The sequence below is a fragment of the Cryptomeria japonica genome, chromosome 8, assembly GCF_030272615.1.
Source record: "Cryptomeria japonica chromosome 8, Sugi_1.0, whole genome shotgun sequence".
NCBI classification, from domain to species: Eukaryota; Viridiplantae; Streptophyta; class Pinopsida; order Cupressales; family Cupressaceae; genus Cryptomeria; species Cryptomeria japonica.
In genome coordinates, this window is record NC_081412.1 from 404,708,088 (window position 1) to 404,725,861 (window position 17,774).

A 17,774-nucleotide genomic window follows, 5' to 3' on the forward strand; every position below is an offset into this window, starting at 1 on the left:
ATCTCCCCTTTATACCTTATTGGGGAAAGAATCACCACCTTTCACAACAACTAAGTCACCACCCTTCATTGCTGACTTTGACAACAATTTAGTTCCAATTTGATTTCTTCATTCCAAATTTATGTTCCTTGCTTGATGATCTCCTCTCAAGCAAATGATCTCCTTTTTATATATTATTCTTGAAGGAGTCACAACCTTTCATGATTTCTGCCCTTTGAAAGAGAGACAACTATTACTCCTTAACTGCTGTCTTGAACCTTAATTTTATTTTCATTAATATCTTTCATTTTAGGAAATTGATGCCCTTGATAAATTCTTTAATTTAATTTTAATCAACTTTCTCTATGGATCGCTAGCATCATTTTTTGGTGCCATCTTTATTTACATCACCTAAGTTATAATTTTTTTAAGGGGCTGGGACCATGGTTTAATACAGGCTGTGATCTAATTTTTGGCGGGACACGACACCACACATTTCAAAAGTGGGCATTTTGAAATATGTACTGAAGACTTCCATGGTGGAATAGAAGTGGGCACAGATTTGGAAAGGACCAACTTGGACAAGATCGAAAGTATCAAATTTTGAAATATGTACTTAAGACTTCCATGGTGGAATAGAAGTGGGCACAGATTTGGAAAGGACCAACTTGGACAAGATCAAAAGTATCAAATTTATATCTAATTTCTCATTGTCACACTATTTCACTTGAGTGCAAAGATACTTGAATGTAGCACGGTAGTCCTCAATGTTGGGAAAGTTGTTAGGAGTTGGGGGAAAAGCAAATCTGCCTCCAATTGAAATGCTTTGAATTCATTGATTTCACCAAACAATATTGCCTACTTATTCCATGCTTCAAGTAGTGTTGCCATGTCTTGGATATGAAATTGCAAACTCTTTGAGAAATACATTCCAAGAAAACATGTGCTTTATCACATTTGTTAAGCCAAAGGACTAAAGAAACTTTTGCATTTGTAGTTTCCATGTGTGAAAGTTATGTGAAGGAACCTTTAGATCAGCCATGGCAACAAACAGAAAGGCAAAAGCACGCAAGAGGTAGAAAAAAAAATGTTTACATCCCCCCAAATTGTATCGGGCAATAACATGTGCAAAAAATAAATGAACCCATACCCCCCCAAGCAAATAGAAAGTGGCACTTTATAATTGAGTGTGTCATAGAGGCCTGTTTATAATTTCACAAGAGTTTACAATTCCAAAATTTGACAAGGGTTGAAACTACAATCTTAGTATAGAATAAGAACAAACACGGTATACCATTACTCACAAAAACAAGTTTGTACATGAAAGCTATGGGCATTCAAAGTTCAAAATGATGATTAGACAACAAAATCTCTGAAACTATAATTTATAGAAAGATGGGGCATCAAATGCAAAACATAACTCACCACTATGAAGACAGCAAAAAATTAGCTAGAGTCAAAAAAAATTGACTCAATTTGAAAATTCTACAGCCAAGATATGACCTCCTGAAGTCTCCAAAAAACAAAACTTTAACAGAGAGAGCAAGGGTATTATTCAAAAGCTAAACATCAATAGTAGTGCACATGCCGCTACCTGGTGGCACCTGAGGGGCAACTAGGTAATGAGGTGGTGACAGTCCAGTGGTGTACCAAGAGCAGCTGCCAAGTGGAGTTTGTGCAACTAGAAGGCTGAGTTTGGGCAGTGCTACTAGCAGCGCTGCTCAGAAGGGTGACCATCATACAAATTATTCAATGACATGGCCACCAAGGTGGAATGCATCCACTAGTTAGATACCACTAAAAAGGTACTACAGCTGACATGAGTTCACTGCTATAAAATATAGAAGCAAATGTGAACAAAGTTTTTTCAACATCAAGAAAAATGTTTTGTCTTACCTGCACAAGTCATGCGGACTTGGATGGCATGAATGGGCAAACAACTTGGGCTGTAGATGCCTTGCTTCAAATTTGACAAATTTACAGTCATTCTGAGGGTTTTGAGCCTTCTAGATACACAAATGAGCTCCAATTTGCATTCACAGGCAAAAATCTTGAGCCGCATATGCCTTCCTTCAAATTTGACAAATTTACAAACATTGTGAGGGTTTTAAGCCTTCTAGATGCACCAACGAGCTCCAATTTGCACCAAAATGCTCTGAAAACTGTGCTAACATGCAACCAAAAATCAAAAATAAAATGATTTCTTGGTGTCCATTTTGGATGAAACAGAAGGCAAACTTGACTGTTTCAGCTGTTCCAAACAAAATAACCGGCTTCATTTTTCTCCAGCAAGCTCTAGTTAGATGTTGGCTTCTGGCACTCCAATGGTTGTACCATGAGATTTGCAACCAAGCCTCCCCCAAACAGAATACATGATAAGTGAGAAACACAACATCTACAAGAGGAACCTCACAAAGAAAAGGGATTTGATTTGATATTCCATGATATGCATGGCTGAATAATATATGGTATTCATGTGAAATCAAGACACACAAATTTGGCAACTCATAGAATTATGAACTGGAAAGTAGAAACAGTAGTTTGGTCGTATAATTAACTGGGAATAACAACTTTTCTTTAGATTATTAATAGCTTAACTGGAAGATGCTACAATTTGCACCTAATTTTAGCTATCATGTATCAAAGGATTCTTCTCGTAAGTGCTCAGTAGTTTCTTATGATTAATATTCCTTTTCAAAATGGCATCCAACCAATGCTTGGCAAAGCTTTATTTTATCCTTCTCTCTCTAGATTCTACACAAGGTATCCAATTTCGACAATGCTTATTATCTATACTTGCCTCTCTCTTATGCAACTGAATAACCATGGAAGAAAACTGCACTAATTTCTATTCAACCAAGAGTTCTCATTCCATCAAGAGCACATTTTCTTCATTTTTAGCTTTCTACCATTCACTATTAAGGAATTCAATTTCAAATCATACAAAAAGTCCCCTTTAGCCTCGTTTCCTTCTCTTTAAGCCGAGGACCTTGCACATTAGTCATAGGGCCTAGCTATTTTGTAGGTAGAGATTATAAACTCTTTCAAATTTTAAAGTATACATCATGTTGTATTTCAAAATATTTCATATTTAAATGGGAAAAACTACTACATGTTAAAGCATGTTAAATGTTTAGCACAGAGAGCATATTAATCTAAAATTTAACCTTCACATTTATTCATTGCGAAGATCATTCAGATAATCCATTTTCTTAAAATAGAGGGCTCAAACAAATCACTGTTCTATAATTAGCTCTAGGTGCTTGTTCATCTTCATATGAACCGTGATAATCTCATGTATTGGATATAGGATCACAGAACATGTCATGACATCGTCTGACCCTTGTTACATTCCTAGCCCAAACATGCTCAAAATCCCCAAATAAGATATCCTTACCGCTTTTCTGCAGGCACTTCACCATGATAATTCACTGTCAGAACTTGATTTTCATTCAAAAAATGATCAACTGCACGACTGGAGCCCAACGTATTACAGAAGACCATCACTTTATTGCCCTTTGCAAGGCTTGGTTCTAGCACCTGAATGGATGTATATTACAATGCATTAGAATTTTTGCATATGTCCATGCTTGCTTAAACTTTTGACATTAATAGATTCATCTGAAAATATTAGATCTTTTCAAAATCAACATTCAATAGATAATAACCACAATTGCACTAAAATATAAAAAAATCTGAAAGCGTTCAAATACAATAAACCATACATCATCGTAAACAAATTATGATAGGGTCAGGGTACAAAGTGTTTAACACGTGTAAAAGAGCACCACGTAATTACCCATTCAATGAAATAAAAAGCATTAAGTCACTCAAAACACCATGCTCTTCCACAGAATAAGGTTTTGACAAATAACCACCATGCCAAAGAAGAAGCTTGTAGAAAGCTTGCCTATATAACCATACTTACCAGGTCCTAAAAGTCTGATTCAATGAGAGGTCAGAAAAATTAGAAATCCAGAATTTTCAAATAAAAATCAGTAAGATTTCTATAGCAACTGAGAAATCCAAACTGAATTAGACTAATCCGACTGGTCAAAAAAAAAAATGACTGGACCAGATCTGGTAACAATGTTTATAACAGAACCACTTGCAGACATACATTCAAGTTTGTATATCAAATGGTACCAAAAGCATGCTTCTACACAAGAAAGACAGAAAAGATAGGATGTTGGAGAATACAATGTAAATCTGGAATTATTCAGTATGGAAGGATAATGTTGTCATCATATAAAATTTGACATAACAGAATAAAACTCTGATATTGATAAATGGTACACACGGGTACATGTATAAGATGTATGCCAGATGGAGAATACTGTGTAAATGTGGAACTATCCGGTATGGAAAGATAATATTATCATTATATGCAATTTTTGATAACAAAAATAGAAATCTGAAACTGAAAAATCGCAAACAAATAGGTGCACATACATGATACAAACATATTTCAGTAGGTACAATATTAGAAGTTAGTTTATATACATGTGTTTATTATGCAACTAAGTCAAGACAGAGATAAACTAAACAAATAGGTGCATATACATGATACAAACATATTGTTATATATACAATATTAAAAGCTAGTTTATATACATGTGTTTATTATGCAACTAAGTCTAGACAGAACTAAACTAAGTTGCCAAAAACAGATACATCATACTGATATGGATGCAGGAGTGGGGATATAAAAGATCTCCAGGACCTCAAAATATAATACGGAATCAAAACGTTCTTTTATATATATAGTTCCAGAGCAGTAGTTATACTTTCACTATTTGTAAACCAATCCCCTTATCTTTTCATTTACAATCTCTTTATGCAAAAAAAATAGTTGAGTATGATATTGCTGCCTTATATGCCGCATTATTACTAAACATAAAACACTTTCAAATCTATGGCGATTCTCGGTTTAGTAAATCAAATCACAGGAACTTACCAAGATAAATTATCTAAATGTAATGATTTAGCTTATGTTTATTAGACAATTTGCCATCATCAACTACACTCAAAAAAGGTAGAGGAATTGGTGTATGTGCATTCCAACCTATCTCATTTCATACATACAAAGTGGCTACAAGGAAGAGGACACAGGGAAGTTGGCTATCAAGCCAAAGCAAACTAACTTGGATGCTTCCACTTCCCACCTTGCTACACTTGATGTTGAAGACAAGACAACTAGCGAGCATGAGAGTGCCTATGTCAGTGCTGGTGCTAGTTCCAATGTTTGAAGTTTGTCTAATATACCAAGACCTACATCATCTAATATGGATGGTGATGATATTTTTGAAGGCCCATATGACATTGATGCTCAATCAGTGATAGCTCATTGTTGACATTATTATTTTATTTTTTTTAGCGCATATCATGACATTCAAGTTTGACAAATAAAGTTAATAAACATTGTAATTTTATATTTTTATGATATGATGTCATGTGGTATTCTGACTTAATTACTTCTGCAAATATGTATATATTTATGATTTTATATCTTTTTGTATAGACAAACCCAACACCAGAAAATATTTGACTAATCCACCAAACCCCAAACCCAAACCTAAACCAGTACCAGGACTAATAATTTAGATAATCTGCTATACTCAGACTTTAGCTAATCTGAAAATGTTGTCCGATTGTCTATCACATAAAGAGAAACAATTACAGCAAAGACTGGCTCAATCAAGCGGGAAAATAAGTCTCTTATAGAACTCAGTAAAAAGAGCAAAGATAAGGGAGGGCTGAAATTGCAGTCAACCCTTTCCTGGAATCATTTCTAAAGTTGATTCCATTCAATGGACAAAATATTTCTGCTGACATTTCTATTGACCTAGCCATTTCCAAATTTGCATCAGTTACTGATGTTTTCGATACATTTTGAAGATATTTTTTCTTCTGAGACATTTCAGAAACACTGAAAACACAAAAGAGTGAACCCCAAGGCATTTTTGTTAAGAGATGAGTAATGTAATACAAGGAACTTAACAGAGCTCAAGTATTCTTAGAGCAAAACACTTCAAGACCCTAGCAAAGAGAAACTAGGAGTAGTGCAAATGTCATGCTTTTAAAAATCAATCATTATTATGGAATATCACATTTAAAATATTTACTAACCTGCAAAAGTGCCTCCAGTTTGTTTTCATCTCCAGAAAGCTTTATGAAATCATGGCGTGCAGATGCAATCTTTTTGTGTAAGGTTGAAGTGTGCATATGCACTATCCCTTCAAATTCTTCATCAAGTAGCTTTTCGACAGCCTGTAATAACTTACCACAGTCAATAGTTTCACACCCAAAGGGGCAAATGCTATGAGGAACAAAATGCCATAGAGAAATAATTCAAAACCAACATGAAGCAACTTCCAGCAGCCACTATCTTAATCATATCGACAATAACCATGCTGCATGTTGACAGAACACATTATGCATGATCAATAATGGTAGCAAAGAATAGCAATGAGTAATAAATATTGTACACAAAATTTTGTGCTGTGAATGGTTGTCAATAAATGTGGCTCCGTGTTGATGTCATCTTTCACAAACTAAACAGGTTACAATATATCACCAAAAAGAAACATATTCAAGCATTTGACACTTGATTGTGAGTCATGAAAAAACTCATATCAAACTATTCTATTTAAAACAAGTATAGCCATTTCAAAGATTTCCTATAATGTAACATCTGTTTGATAGCATCTTAAAATAGCTTAATGGGAAGGTTCTTAAAACTGTGAAAGTGCACTCACAAGAGTTGTAAATAGAATGATTAACATATCTTCTCAAACCCGCAGTGGATTTCATCAAATTGAAAGCATAGTTAAATATAAAACTGAGTAATTTTATTTCAGTCTAGCTGTGGTGAACTGCAGTCCTAGGCAAAATAAATATCCAGGTCACGAACATAAAAATTAAGCATATTTAATATAAAACAGTAATTTTATTTCAGTCTAGCTGTGGTGAACTGCAGTCCTAGGCATTATAAATATCCAGATACAAACATAAAAATAAAATAAAATATACATAGGCCAGTCCAATGTTTTCCACTTCAAATATTCCACTTAAAGCAACAACAGATTACATGTCAAAAAAATTAAAGTGACTTCTTTTTATTAATAGACCTAATAGATTGGAATTCTTCCCATAGTGTGTTTGTTAAAGTGGTGGTGTTATTGTTGTGGCCACCAAGGTTCAAACCCCTGCTGGGCCATTGTGATCGCAGGCCAAGCCTTCGCCGATCCATGGTGCTCGCAGGTTTATGCCGGAGCTTTGATAAATGGGAATGAGGTCCACCATTTGTGACCTCGCTGGTTCATAGCTCTGGGTCAAAAGTGTTTCACGTGGGGCCAGATAGCATGTCATGCCAGCATCACCAGTCACATTAATAAGTTTACCAGGCACTTTTTTAAAAAATAAATAAATAAATAAACCTGATAGATTACTGAACAGCAGCAAAAATTAATAAATTGCAAGATGGCAATCATGAAAGACTCGGAGAAGATTGGAAAAATCATTGCAACGACTACATAGTAAGAATGAAAAAAATAGAGACATGCATCAAGTGTCCCATGAAATCTTGATTGCTTTTATATTATTTTTTACCAAGAAATAGAGCTATTTATATTTTGGCTTGCAGTTACAGTTGGTAGCATAAACATCAGTAAATTTTATAGAGTTGTATTAAAAATAAGAGATAATGGGCATGTAATATAAGGAATTCTCTGGTCCTATCTCATCCAGTCAGCCCAGCTCATCAAACATAACAACATAATGAAATGTGAACAAAAAAGGCAGTAAATTCCTTAGCAATTTTCCATGATTGCTCTCGTAAAAGATGTGTAGGCACATAAACCTAGAGTGAGTTACATCCTTGGGTATTCCTGGCAATTTTCTTATAGCAGTTAGAGAAAGCAAAGCACCAGAAAGCTTAGAGGCAGATCATTTGCAATTGAAAGTACAATCCTTCAGCTGAAGCATTGCTTCACCGCTGTATTCTCAACAGTGATTTGGTTTATCATAATAGCTCTTGCAAGAAAAAAAAACACTTGAAAGTAAGACTGTATATTTTTACAATAATGTACAGGGGACTTTAGGCAATCCAAGACTACAGGCTTAAACTTTTGACTGGAACACTAAACATCATACAGAAAAATGATCTACCGCTAGATATATCTATGCCTTGAACATGATATACCATCAACCCATAATACAGGAAACCATTTGCCTCCACCACTAGATACCATGCCTTGAAAAATAATATATCATCCACCAATAACAGTGTTTACTCCAAACTTCAAAGCAGTGTGCCCTTCGTAGGCTTGAGCGAATGTTTTCAAAGCATATTTTTATTTCTAGTTTTGTTATGATAAATTGGAGCCCATGATCAAAAGATTACTCCTACCAGTTATTTAACCCATATCATCAGGTGATGGAAGCTGAACTATTTTTATCAGAATATTTTGGGATTTACTTATTTTCTACAGATAATCTAAACACGTCCATCGTATGATATGTTTAAGAATTAAGAATTGCGATACAATTTTCTTGTCCTTATAGTGGAACCTACATTTTGTTATTTACTGGGTTGCTGTGTGTTTTTCTGATTTATATTACTATATTGTAACCATTACTGTTTGAAGAACACTAAAGGTAAAACCAAAAGGCCAGACAATTTGCAAATACGTTTCTTCAATTCCTAGTACCACTATTCATACTCTTAAATTCTTAATTGGATCAATCAAATTAAAAATGAGGGTAAACACCTTTGTAATGGTTGCTGTTACCAAAACTGTCTGAAAACCTTGATCCCCAGGTTTTGAAGCACGATTTCTCAGTGGGTTTAAAAATTTGCGAAGGTCGGGACCAAAGCCACGATCAAACATGGTATCTGCTTCATCAAGGACCTGAAAAAATTTTAATTGGCAGGGTATAAATTCTCATGCTCCATGTCAAACCTCTAAACACACGTTTCATTAATAGGAAATCTATAATACATTTATTATATGAAATGATTAACCTCACAAATTTGTCATGGGAGAAGAGCTCACCACATACTTGATATCGCCATAAAACATATTGCCCTGATTAATATGTTCAAGCAACCTTCCAGGTGTACCCACTAACATCTCGAGTGGATAGCTTAAAGCATCCTCCTGAGGCTTCATGCGGCCTCCACCACTTATCATTGTTAATCGAAATCGTGCATGATGCGATATAGACTTCGCTACTTGAAATACCTGAAGAAACACGAGACATCCAAAGAAATTTGAATCTAAAAATGATAGCATTATGCAATACCCCCTACAGAAATGATTTTCTACCTGCTCTGAAAGCTCCCTGGTAGGACATAAAATGACAGCACGAGGTCTTTTTGGCTTTGTCTGCATGCCAACTTTTGATTCATCTTTCCTTAAGAGCTATCAACACAAACAACACAGGCACTTTTGTAACAGAAACACGATAAATAATACAAGTGTTTCATGACAAAATATAATGCAAAAACTAAAAAAATTGCACATTTATCCATCAAAATTTTATAACACATAAATTTTAAACTTTATGGGGAATTACTCAGAAATATTATTGTATACATTTACGCAAACAAAAATTGATGCCTTTCTCTCTCTACATCAAGCAATTTTTTGGCAAGCAACCAATTTTAACATTCAATGTCACATACCTAACACACCACAATAATCATTAATTAAGGTCAGGACCTATTAGTTTGTAAGTATATACAACCACATAGTAAGAATAGACTTTTACCATTTATTGTGGGCACAAAGGTCCTGTTCGGAAGAAAAAGAAGGGAATGAGACATGAAAGACCCAAACTAGTATGAAGTTATACATATTAAGTTCTTTATAAATTGCACCTAGAAAACATGGGATAAACAAATGGTAACTTCTGGGGCCTCCTCCTTGTGCCATAAACGCTAAAAACAATTTCAAGGCATTCAAATTTTAAGAATAGGGCCCTAGTCGAGATTCTTGGGACATAGCAAGCTATGACTGAACAATGAAGCAATGAATTTCAATTCTCACAAAAAACATCTTTATACAGATATAGTTTGAGTACATTCTATGAACTTCCCTCTTCGTCAATGGGACAAAGAAGTAATGGTAGAGATATGAAACAATTCAGAAACCTTGTCAACAAATTGAACAAAGCAATCAGAAATTTTACTGTACCAGACTGAATCTTGGAGTAAAATTTGAAATGACAACCAAAAGCAATCACCCTCGAGCATGGCAAAAGCTTATTCACTATGATTACAAGTATGTGTTCTATGAATGCAAGTCTGATCATGAGCATGCACACTGTGCTAATGATTGTGGGATAAGGAGCAAAGTACTGCCAACAATAATCATTGCCAAGATATCAGTATACAATCAAGAATGATAGGCAAAGCAGTCAATGAGCCAACTGAAACCAACCAAGACTGGGAGGAACAACTAACAAAAGACTCCACACTCTCATATGGCATATTACTCAAAGGGTACAGACAAGAAGAGTTCTGAGGGAATCAGGTGTCTCGAGATGCTGTCTTGGACAACCTGGCAATCACCAAACCAGTTGACTGGTTGACGAATAACCTACCGAAACTGATATCAACACATTGAATCATCCTGCAAGATGGTTGTGGCAAGAGAGAGAGCCAAACAACATCAAAATCTTACAACAGTATGAAAAGAAGGAGAAGCCTCATTAAAGAACACAGAAAGGGTTGGGAATTGACTTGTATAGGGACAAACCAACCGAGCAGGAGAACATGTGGAAAAAACTTTAGAAGCCTTTTGAAAAGGAATTCATGTTGCCCTGAGATGATAAGGAGATCCTTGCAAAAATATATGACACAAGGTAAGAATGAATTTGCATGTGCATGTAACAAAGACTTAAGGAACTGCTGGGGAAATTAGAAATGGAACCAACCGATGGGTTGAAGAAACAAGGGCTTATTGGGGGATTGATACCCTATTTGCAAAAGAAGATGACAGTGGTTCCTGTCATATCTTCTCTTTCAATAAATTTCTATGACGTGTTGTAAGCCCATTTCCAACTTCACGTGAGCTTAGGCAAACATAGTACCAAGAAAATGATTTTATAACCTTTGAGTGTGGTACATTTTTTATGTCTTTATAAAGTAACCACTTAAAGTGTTTATAGTTTATACAAGTGGATGCCTAGATAAGGGACCTTTGTAATAAAGATATCATTATAATGTAGGTGCCTAGAGCTTGCTTGAAATTAAAAACAAATCTTTTATTTAATCCTCCTATGTGGCGTGGGATTAGATATTTGAGAATTTGTAAGGGTTTCCTTTTAAAGAGAAAGTTGAGCACTCAAGGAATATTTATAAGCAAGGCTTTTGGCCAAAGGATACATGATTTTGTTTATCATGTCATTTCCTCACATAGATTGGACATCTTGTTCATCCACCATTGGAGATAAGACGATAGAAACCCCTTGATTTCTATTACTGGGTAAGTGGAGGGGAACCCCTAATTCAGAATTATGCAATCCCATCCTGAGATTGCATTTGAGCTTCAAAGTTGCAGATTGAAATGGAGTGTATTCATGGCAAAAATCATTGTTTGTGGTGGCTCCCATTACACCAATTTCTAAAGGTTTTTGCATGGCTTTCATACAACCATATAAGCTGGTTGTGGGTGGCTAATTTAGCACCATTCTTGCAGATTTGAAGCAGCTATTTTAGCACCCTTGTTGGACTGTGGGTGCCTAGGACAGCGCAATTTATTACTGTTGTTAGTTTTGTACATGTTGGTGGTGATTTGCAATTTCAGAATTGTTCTTGGGTAATTGTGTTCCATGGCGTTTCTGTGATGGGTATGGCAACACACACACACACACACACGGACAGAGAGACAGAGAGAGATAGAGAGTCAAATTTCTACAACTTAATGAACAGCAGCAATATAACATGACAATGCTAAAATGATGCTGGATGATGTCTGCAGAAACCTGCATGCCAATCACATTCCAAAAAGAAATTTTTTGTTTGTACTTCTCACACAATACCACACTGTACTAGACCATGGCAAACGTACCTTTAATGTAATGTCCCCTACTTGGTTTAGGCCTGTTTTGACCATAATTAATCTATTTCCATATACTAATGACTTCAACTAAAGTGGTTAGGAGACAAATCTATCCTAACAGGAATCAAATCGGTGATATTTCATAGTTCAATAAATTAATTTATTAATAAGTAAATTGTTCATCTATCATACATCCATAATAAGTTTACAGATCCAAGCCCTTATCTATCTTGGGACCATGCCCTCAAGGTTTATGGGTTGCTGATCCCTACCCTATCTTGGGCTCGTTATATTAATTGGATTTAGACCGCCCCTCTTTGGAACATCTTAATTCCCAACTTCTTGAATACTGACAGCAGTAGCAAGGATTATATCCAAACATATTCTTCTTACTGTTTATTATCTTGTGAGCTCTTTCTGATTTACAATCTAATATTTTTATGTCTGATTAAGGCATATTATATATATATATATATATATAGATTGATTTGAACATAAAAACAAATAAATACATTATATAATATTATAAATCATTTATATATTTATTAGTTACGTATTTATGAATTACCAATTATTACTACATTTGTTAATTACCTTTTGTATAAATCACTAATACCACCACTGCCTAAAAACATAATTTGTTAGTACTTAGCATATGGGTGGCTGTAAAGGCAGACAGATTTGACATGCATCAGAACTGGTCTGGTCTGCGACTATATATTAAATATGACTGTCATACTTATTGCAGTCTAAATTAATATTACTATTAAATTCTGCATAAACATTATCAAGCTTCATGTAGTAAGCATTCTTATTAAACACATCCCCATGCATACCATCAAGAACAAGGATGTTACTGTATGCAAATTAATAACAGTTCTAATCTGAGTTGTTCCGTTCCCTTCCAGGTCATACAAACTGTAGTAAAGAAACCAAAAATATTCCTCCTTTTTTCCTTTTCTATAATCTGCATCAGAGCCTTCTTATAATCTGTGGTGAACTTTCATGTACCCATTCAAGAGGATTCGTATCTTCTCATAACAACCGATTGTGACTTTTCATGATTACTTTTTCTTCCTTAATGATAATAATCTCTGCCTTAGCGTATTCGATCTTATTTCTAATCACCACCGAAAATGAATCATATCTTTAGTTAGTACGTGAAGTTTACTTTGGAAGCCGTTTCTCTTTATGAGTACATGACTTTCCAAATAGACGTGTTATTCAAACAATTTGTTTTATTAACAACAAAACGTGGCATCTTAAATTGATTAAATTATCACTTAAAGGTGATAATAATATTTTGACTAAATTATCTAACACCAGATTTATCATTTTATCAAATCGTGGCACTAATGATTATTATCTTGTCTTGTGCGACCTGGTCTATTTGACCTGTTCCAAGATGTGTCTTGTTCAATCTGCCTTTTCACTCACGGTCTTCCTTACTTGCACATAATGTATTCTACAAGAATTCATCATGAGGATCGTGAGAACTAGATTATAAGAAATCGTGTTTATGAATTAGATTTAAAATATATAAATTATGTTTATAATAAAAAAACATTAAGATGTAATATTATAAGATAGAAACACACTATAAGGTTCATCACATAAATAATAAATTAGAAAATAATATTTAATAAATAAATATTTAATAATTCCAAATAATCTTTTGTTGATAATTATCATATTGATTAATAATAATTACTTTATTTAGGTTATATATATATAACGATCAAGGAGGAGACATGACATTTAATCTCTTTTGCAACTGAGAATAAAAATGACTCTAATATCGTATCAAGAATTTTGAAGTTTGATACTTATTGAACAATGAAATCAGAAATCCTAATTATTGCTGTTAATATTTAACTGCTGTATAATTTAAATATATCATTAACTATGAATCTGAATCATGATATATTTATTGATGTTATATTACAATTGTTCTGATTAATATGAAGAACAGGTTTTAAGGACCCGAAACCTTTAACAAAGGAGCAAAAGATAGTTCAGCAGAGAACAACAAGTCCAGCAATGAAACAGCATACAAAAGACTGGCAAGAAGGCCAGTAAACCGAACGGACAGCAAAAGAAAGGAACAGCAAAGCAAATAAAACCAGATTAAAGGCCTAGACAGCTAACAGCAACTACAGAGACTTAAGAAGATCAGCCGCCTTAATGACCAGCAAGTCATAATTTGCCGAAGCAGCTTTGAGCTCTTCAAATTCCTTGTTTGGTTTTTTCTCCTTCTTCTTGCCTCTGGTCCTCGTTCTTGGTCCTTGCACATCTCCCATGCCTTCCATGTCAGGTTCCAGCTCCAGGGATTCCTTCTCGTTCTCCAGCTTGCTGATAAGAACTTTGGTGTTGTCAGCCAAGGCCTTCAGAATGTTATGGCTTTGTTCAGCAATGCTTCTGAGGCAGGTTTCAATTTTGTTGAGTTTGTTGTCAGTATCCGCCATTCTCTGGTCCGTAGCATTGTCATTGGTTTTTATCTCTTCCAGGGCCTTCTCCACTTGCTCAAACCTTGGGTTGAAGGCGTCCCTAATCTCTTCAGCTCTGGCAACAGTTTTACCCAAATCATCAACATATTCAGCCATGGATTTACCTTCACCAATGCTGATTGTCTCCAGAATTTGAACCCTGTGGCTCAGCTTCTTATTATCCTCCACAGCTTTCTTGTGACTGTTAATGAGCCAGTCGAGGGTGTCCATAAACCCTTTCAAACCCTCGGTAGGAGGATTTGAAGGGGGGCTTTTCTCACCAGCCTTGGCCTGTTCAGTATTGGAAACATCTCTCCACCAGTAATCTGTTCGGCATTTCCACCAACACTTTGGTTGAAACCTTCCCCCGTAATCTCCTCCTCCACTTTTTGGTCGACGTCAGGATCCTTTCTCTGCACTTTGTCCTCCAACTCCAACTCAGAATTGCCCTGCCTTTTCTGTTTTTTCCTTTTCTGAATGGAAGTTTTAGTTGTTTTTTTTCGAGGGGACGGAGATTCATCCTTTTCAGAGTCCTCAGAGACCTCCGAGGAGGAGGAGGAGGAGTGAATTTGGAAGACCTTCTCTTTGCTTTTTTTTCTTGCCCTTAGAAGAGGACGGCTCAATGCTCACCTGTTTTCTTTTCTTACCAAGTTCAGCTTCAGAGTCTTCCAGACTCTCCTCTGTCTCACTTTTCGAATCACTTCCAGATTCATCACCCATAGAAAAATTAGAATCCAACCCTTCCTCCTCAGAATCAGAGATAGAAAGTTGGGGGCGAGCAATTTGATTAGCTTTTAAATGGTCATAGATTAAAACCATAAGACCTTGGTGCATGGTTGTGTCTCCCTTAGGGTTCTCTCTATGGGCTTTAATAGTAGCATTCATTGAACAAATCAAGAAATAGGGTATGTTAACTTTTTCATCATACCTGAAATGGTTGAGCAGCACAAAATGGTAGCCATAAACTTTGGTGAATCTACCATCCAAGGTAATATATCGCATAATAGCAAACAGAACCTCCCTCCAAGGCTTAGCAAAAGCCTTGGAAAGGTAGTAGGTCTTGCTAAGCTTAACCAGGCACTTCTTCTCCTTAGCAGTTTCAAGGTATCGCTCGATGGCGTCCTTGCTAAGCTTTTTGTCTGTGTAGAAATTACTTCCCTCCCTACAGAGACCCGTCACCTGAGCAATGAGGTCTACATCAATGGAGATAGTTTGATCTCCCATCTTCAGGGTGCCCTTCCTCCAATTTTTGTTGAGAAAATTAGTGATTGTGGCATCCCTCCCATGGAGTCTCTCCATATACTTCGTAAGCCCGCCCTTCTACAAGATGCTCCAAATTTCCTCCTTCTGTTTTCTCTGCTTACAGTTACTAGGCTCATAGTGATGCCTGTTACCTCCCATAGTTTCACAGCTCAAAACAAAAAACCAAGAGTTGCAAAAAGCTATAGGAAAGAAATTTCTCGAACCGACCCCAAAGACCTAGAAAGCATGGGAAAAGGTGGCATTCGTCTTGTCATTAATGATACTGACACAATGATAAGTAGTAATAGCCCTCCAAGTAATGCTATTAATCATTATATAATCCATTTAAGATCTTTGGAGTGCAGTTATATTGATCCGTGAAAATGATCAATCTGGTGTCATTGAGGAGATCCTCTTCACCCTTCCAGGTAACCATGTTGTCGTGAGTGACCGCCATGTTGGCTACCAAGTCAGCGGGGCCATTTGCTTCACGATAAATGTGGGAAATAAAACATTTATCGAAGGTGTTAATTAGATCTCTAGCAGCCTTTATAATGTTGTTGATAGTCCATGAGGGCTTAGAAATTCCTTTAAGGCATTTAATGATATTATTAGAGTCCCCCTCAATCCATAGATAGGGACAGTTCCACCTTTTAGCCAGGAGGATGCCTTGGAGAGCAGCCATAGCTTCCGCCATGTGGTTAGTTTGGCAACCTATAGGAACAGCTATCATTTCCTTACAAATGCCATTTTCATCTCTGAGAATTGCACCACATCCCGCTAGTCCAGGATTGCCTTTGGCAGCTCCATCAAAGTTGATTTTGAGCCATCCCTGAGGGGGAGAGTGCCATTTAGCTTCAAGTCTCTTGCTTTGTTTAGAATCAATACTAACAGCACTCTTCAAATTCCAGGAGTTGAGGATGTGAGTTTCCAGGCAATTGACAGGATTGCATGGTTCTCCAATGATCCTGATGTTCTCCACAATAGCCCTTTGAATTTTTTGAAAAACAACAGCCTGGGTGAGAGAAGTATCCCTGAAGATGCGGTTGTTTCTTTCTTTCCAGATCTCCCACAGGATGTGAGGGAGAGAGAGCTGCCACAAAGATCTCAAAGTGGGATTAGACCAATGATAACTCCAAGAATGGAACAAATCTTGGATAGAGTTAGGAAACACCCATTCCATACAGAAATTCTTAAGAAAGCTTTCCCAAATTGAAACAGTGAAAGAACAATGGATTGCCAAGTGGTCCACAGACTCTTCCTCCTCAAGACATAAGGCACACCTATTAGGGAAGATAAAACCTCTATCCTTCAAGTTGTCTAAAGTCAAAATTTTGTTTTGGAGGATGGTCCAGTAGAAAATATTGATCTTTGGAATAAGACCCTTTATCCAGGCTTTAGACCAGAAGGGGTTCTCTGAAGGGGTTAGGGATAGCACTCCATACATGGAAGAAACAGTAATATTGCCTTTGGGTTCAAATTTCCAAATTAGAATATCTTCTTCATTGTTCAACCAAGTAGAAGCCAGGTGTTTCTTGAGATTGATGAGGTCAGGGTGAATACCTTCAATGTTCTGCCATTTATCACCTATCCAATACCCCTCAACCAAGGAACCAAAAACTCTTTTGTAAGGGGCAGCAACAGGGGCCCAATCAGGGATTTCCAGCAGAGGCTTATCAAGCAACTAGGGATCTTCCCAAAATCTAACTTTCCTACCATTACCAACTCTCCATTTCACCCCTTTGGCAATGATGTCTTTACACTTAGAGGCATGATTCCAAATGTGAGACCCGTTGATACTGAAATCATAATTAATGAAAGAGGAAAGAGATGAAGACAGAAGAGGATACTTACTTCTCCAAATTTCACACCACTCACTGTCAGAGTGGAACAATCTCCAAACCTGTTTAGACAAAAGAGCTTCATTGAGGGTCTGGATTCTCCTCAGACCCAAACCACCTTTGTTTTTTGATCTACAAACATTGTCCCAAGCAAAGAA

General features: G+C 36.1%; 1 protein-coding gene across 1 annotated transcript in view; it reads right to left on the bottom strand.

The window, feature by feature from the left end:
- The window catches only part of LOC131079468 (DEAD-box ATP-dependent RNA helicase 39), a 55,893-nt gene that overhangs the window by 25,183 nt on the left and 12,936 nt on the right, over window positions 1-17,774 (bottom strand). Inside the window, exons 2-6 of the mRNA XM_058017433.2 lie at window positions 9,309-9,404; window positions 9,036-9,224; window positions 8,751-8,891; window positions 6,109-6,249; window positions 3,377-3,519 (exon numbers count right to left, since the gene is read on the bottom strand). Of these exons, the coding sequence (XP_057873416.1) occupies window positions 3,377-3,519; window positions 6,109-6,249; window positions 8,751-8,891; window positions 9,036-9,224; window positions 9,309-9,404 (710 nt within the window). The remainder of the gene's footprint in view (window positions 1-3,376; window positions 3,520-6,108; window positions 6,250-8,750; window positions 8,892-9,035; window positions 9,225-9,308; window positions 9,405-17,774) is intronic.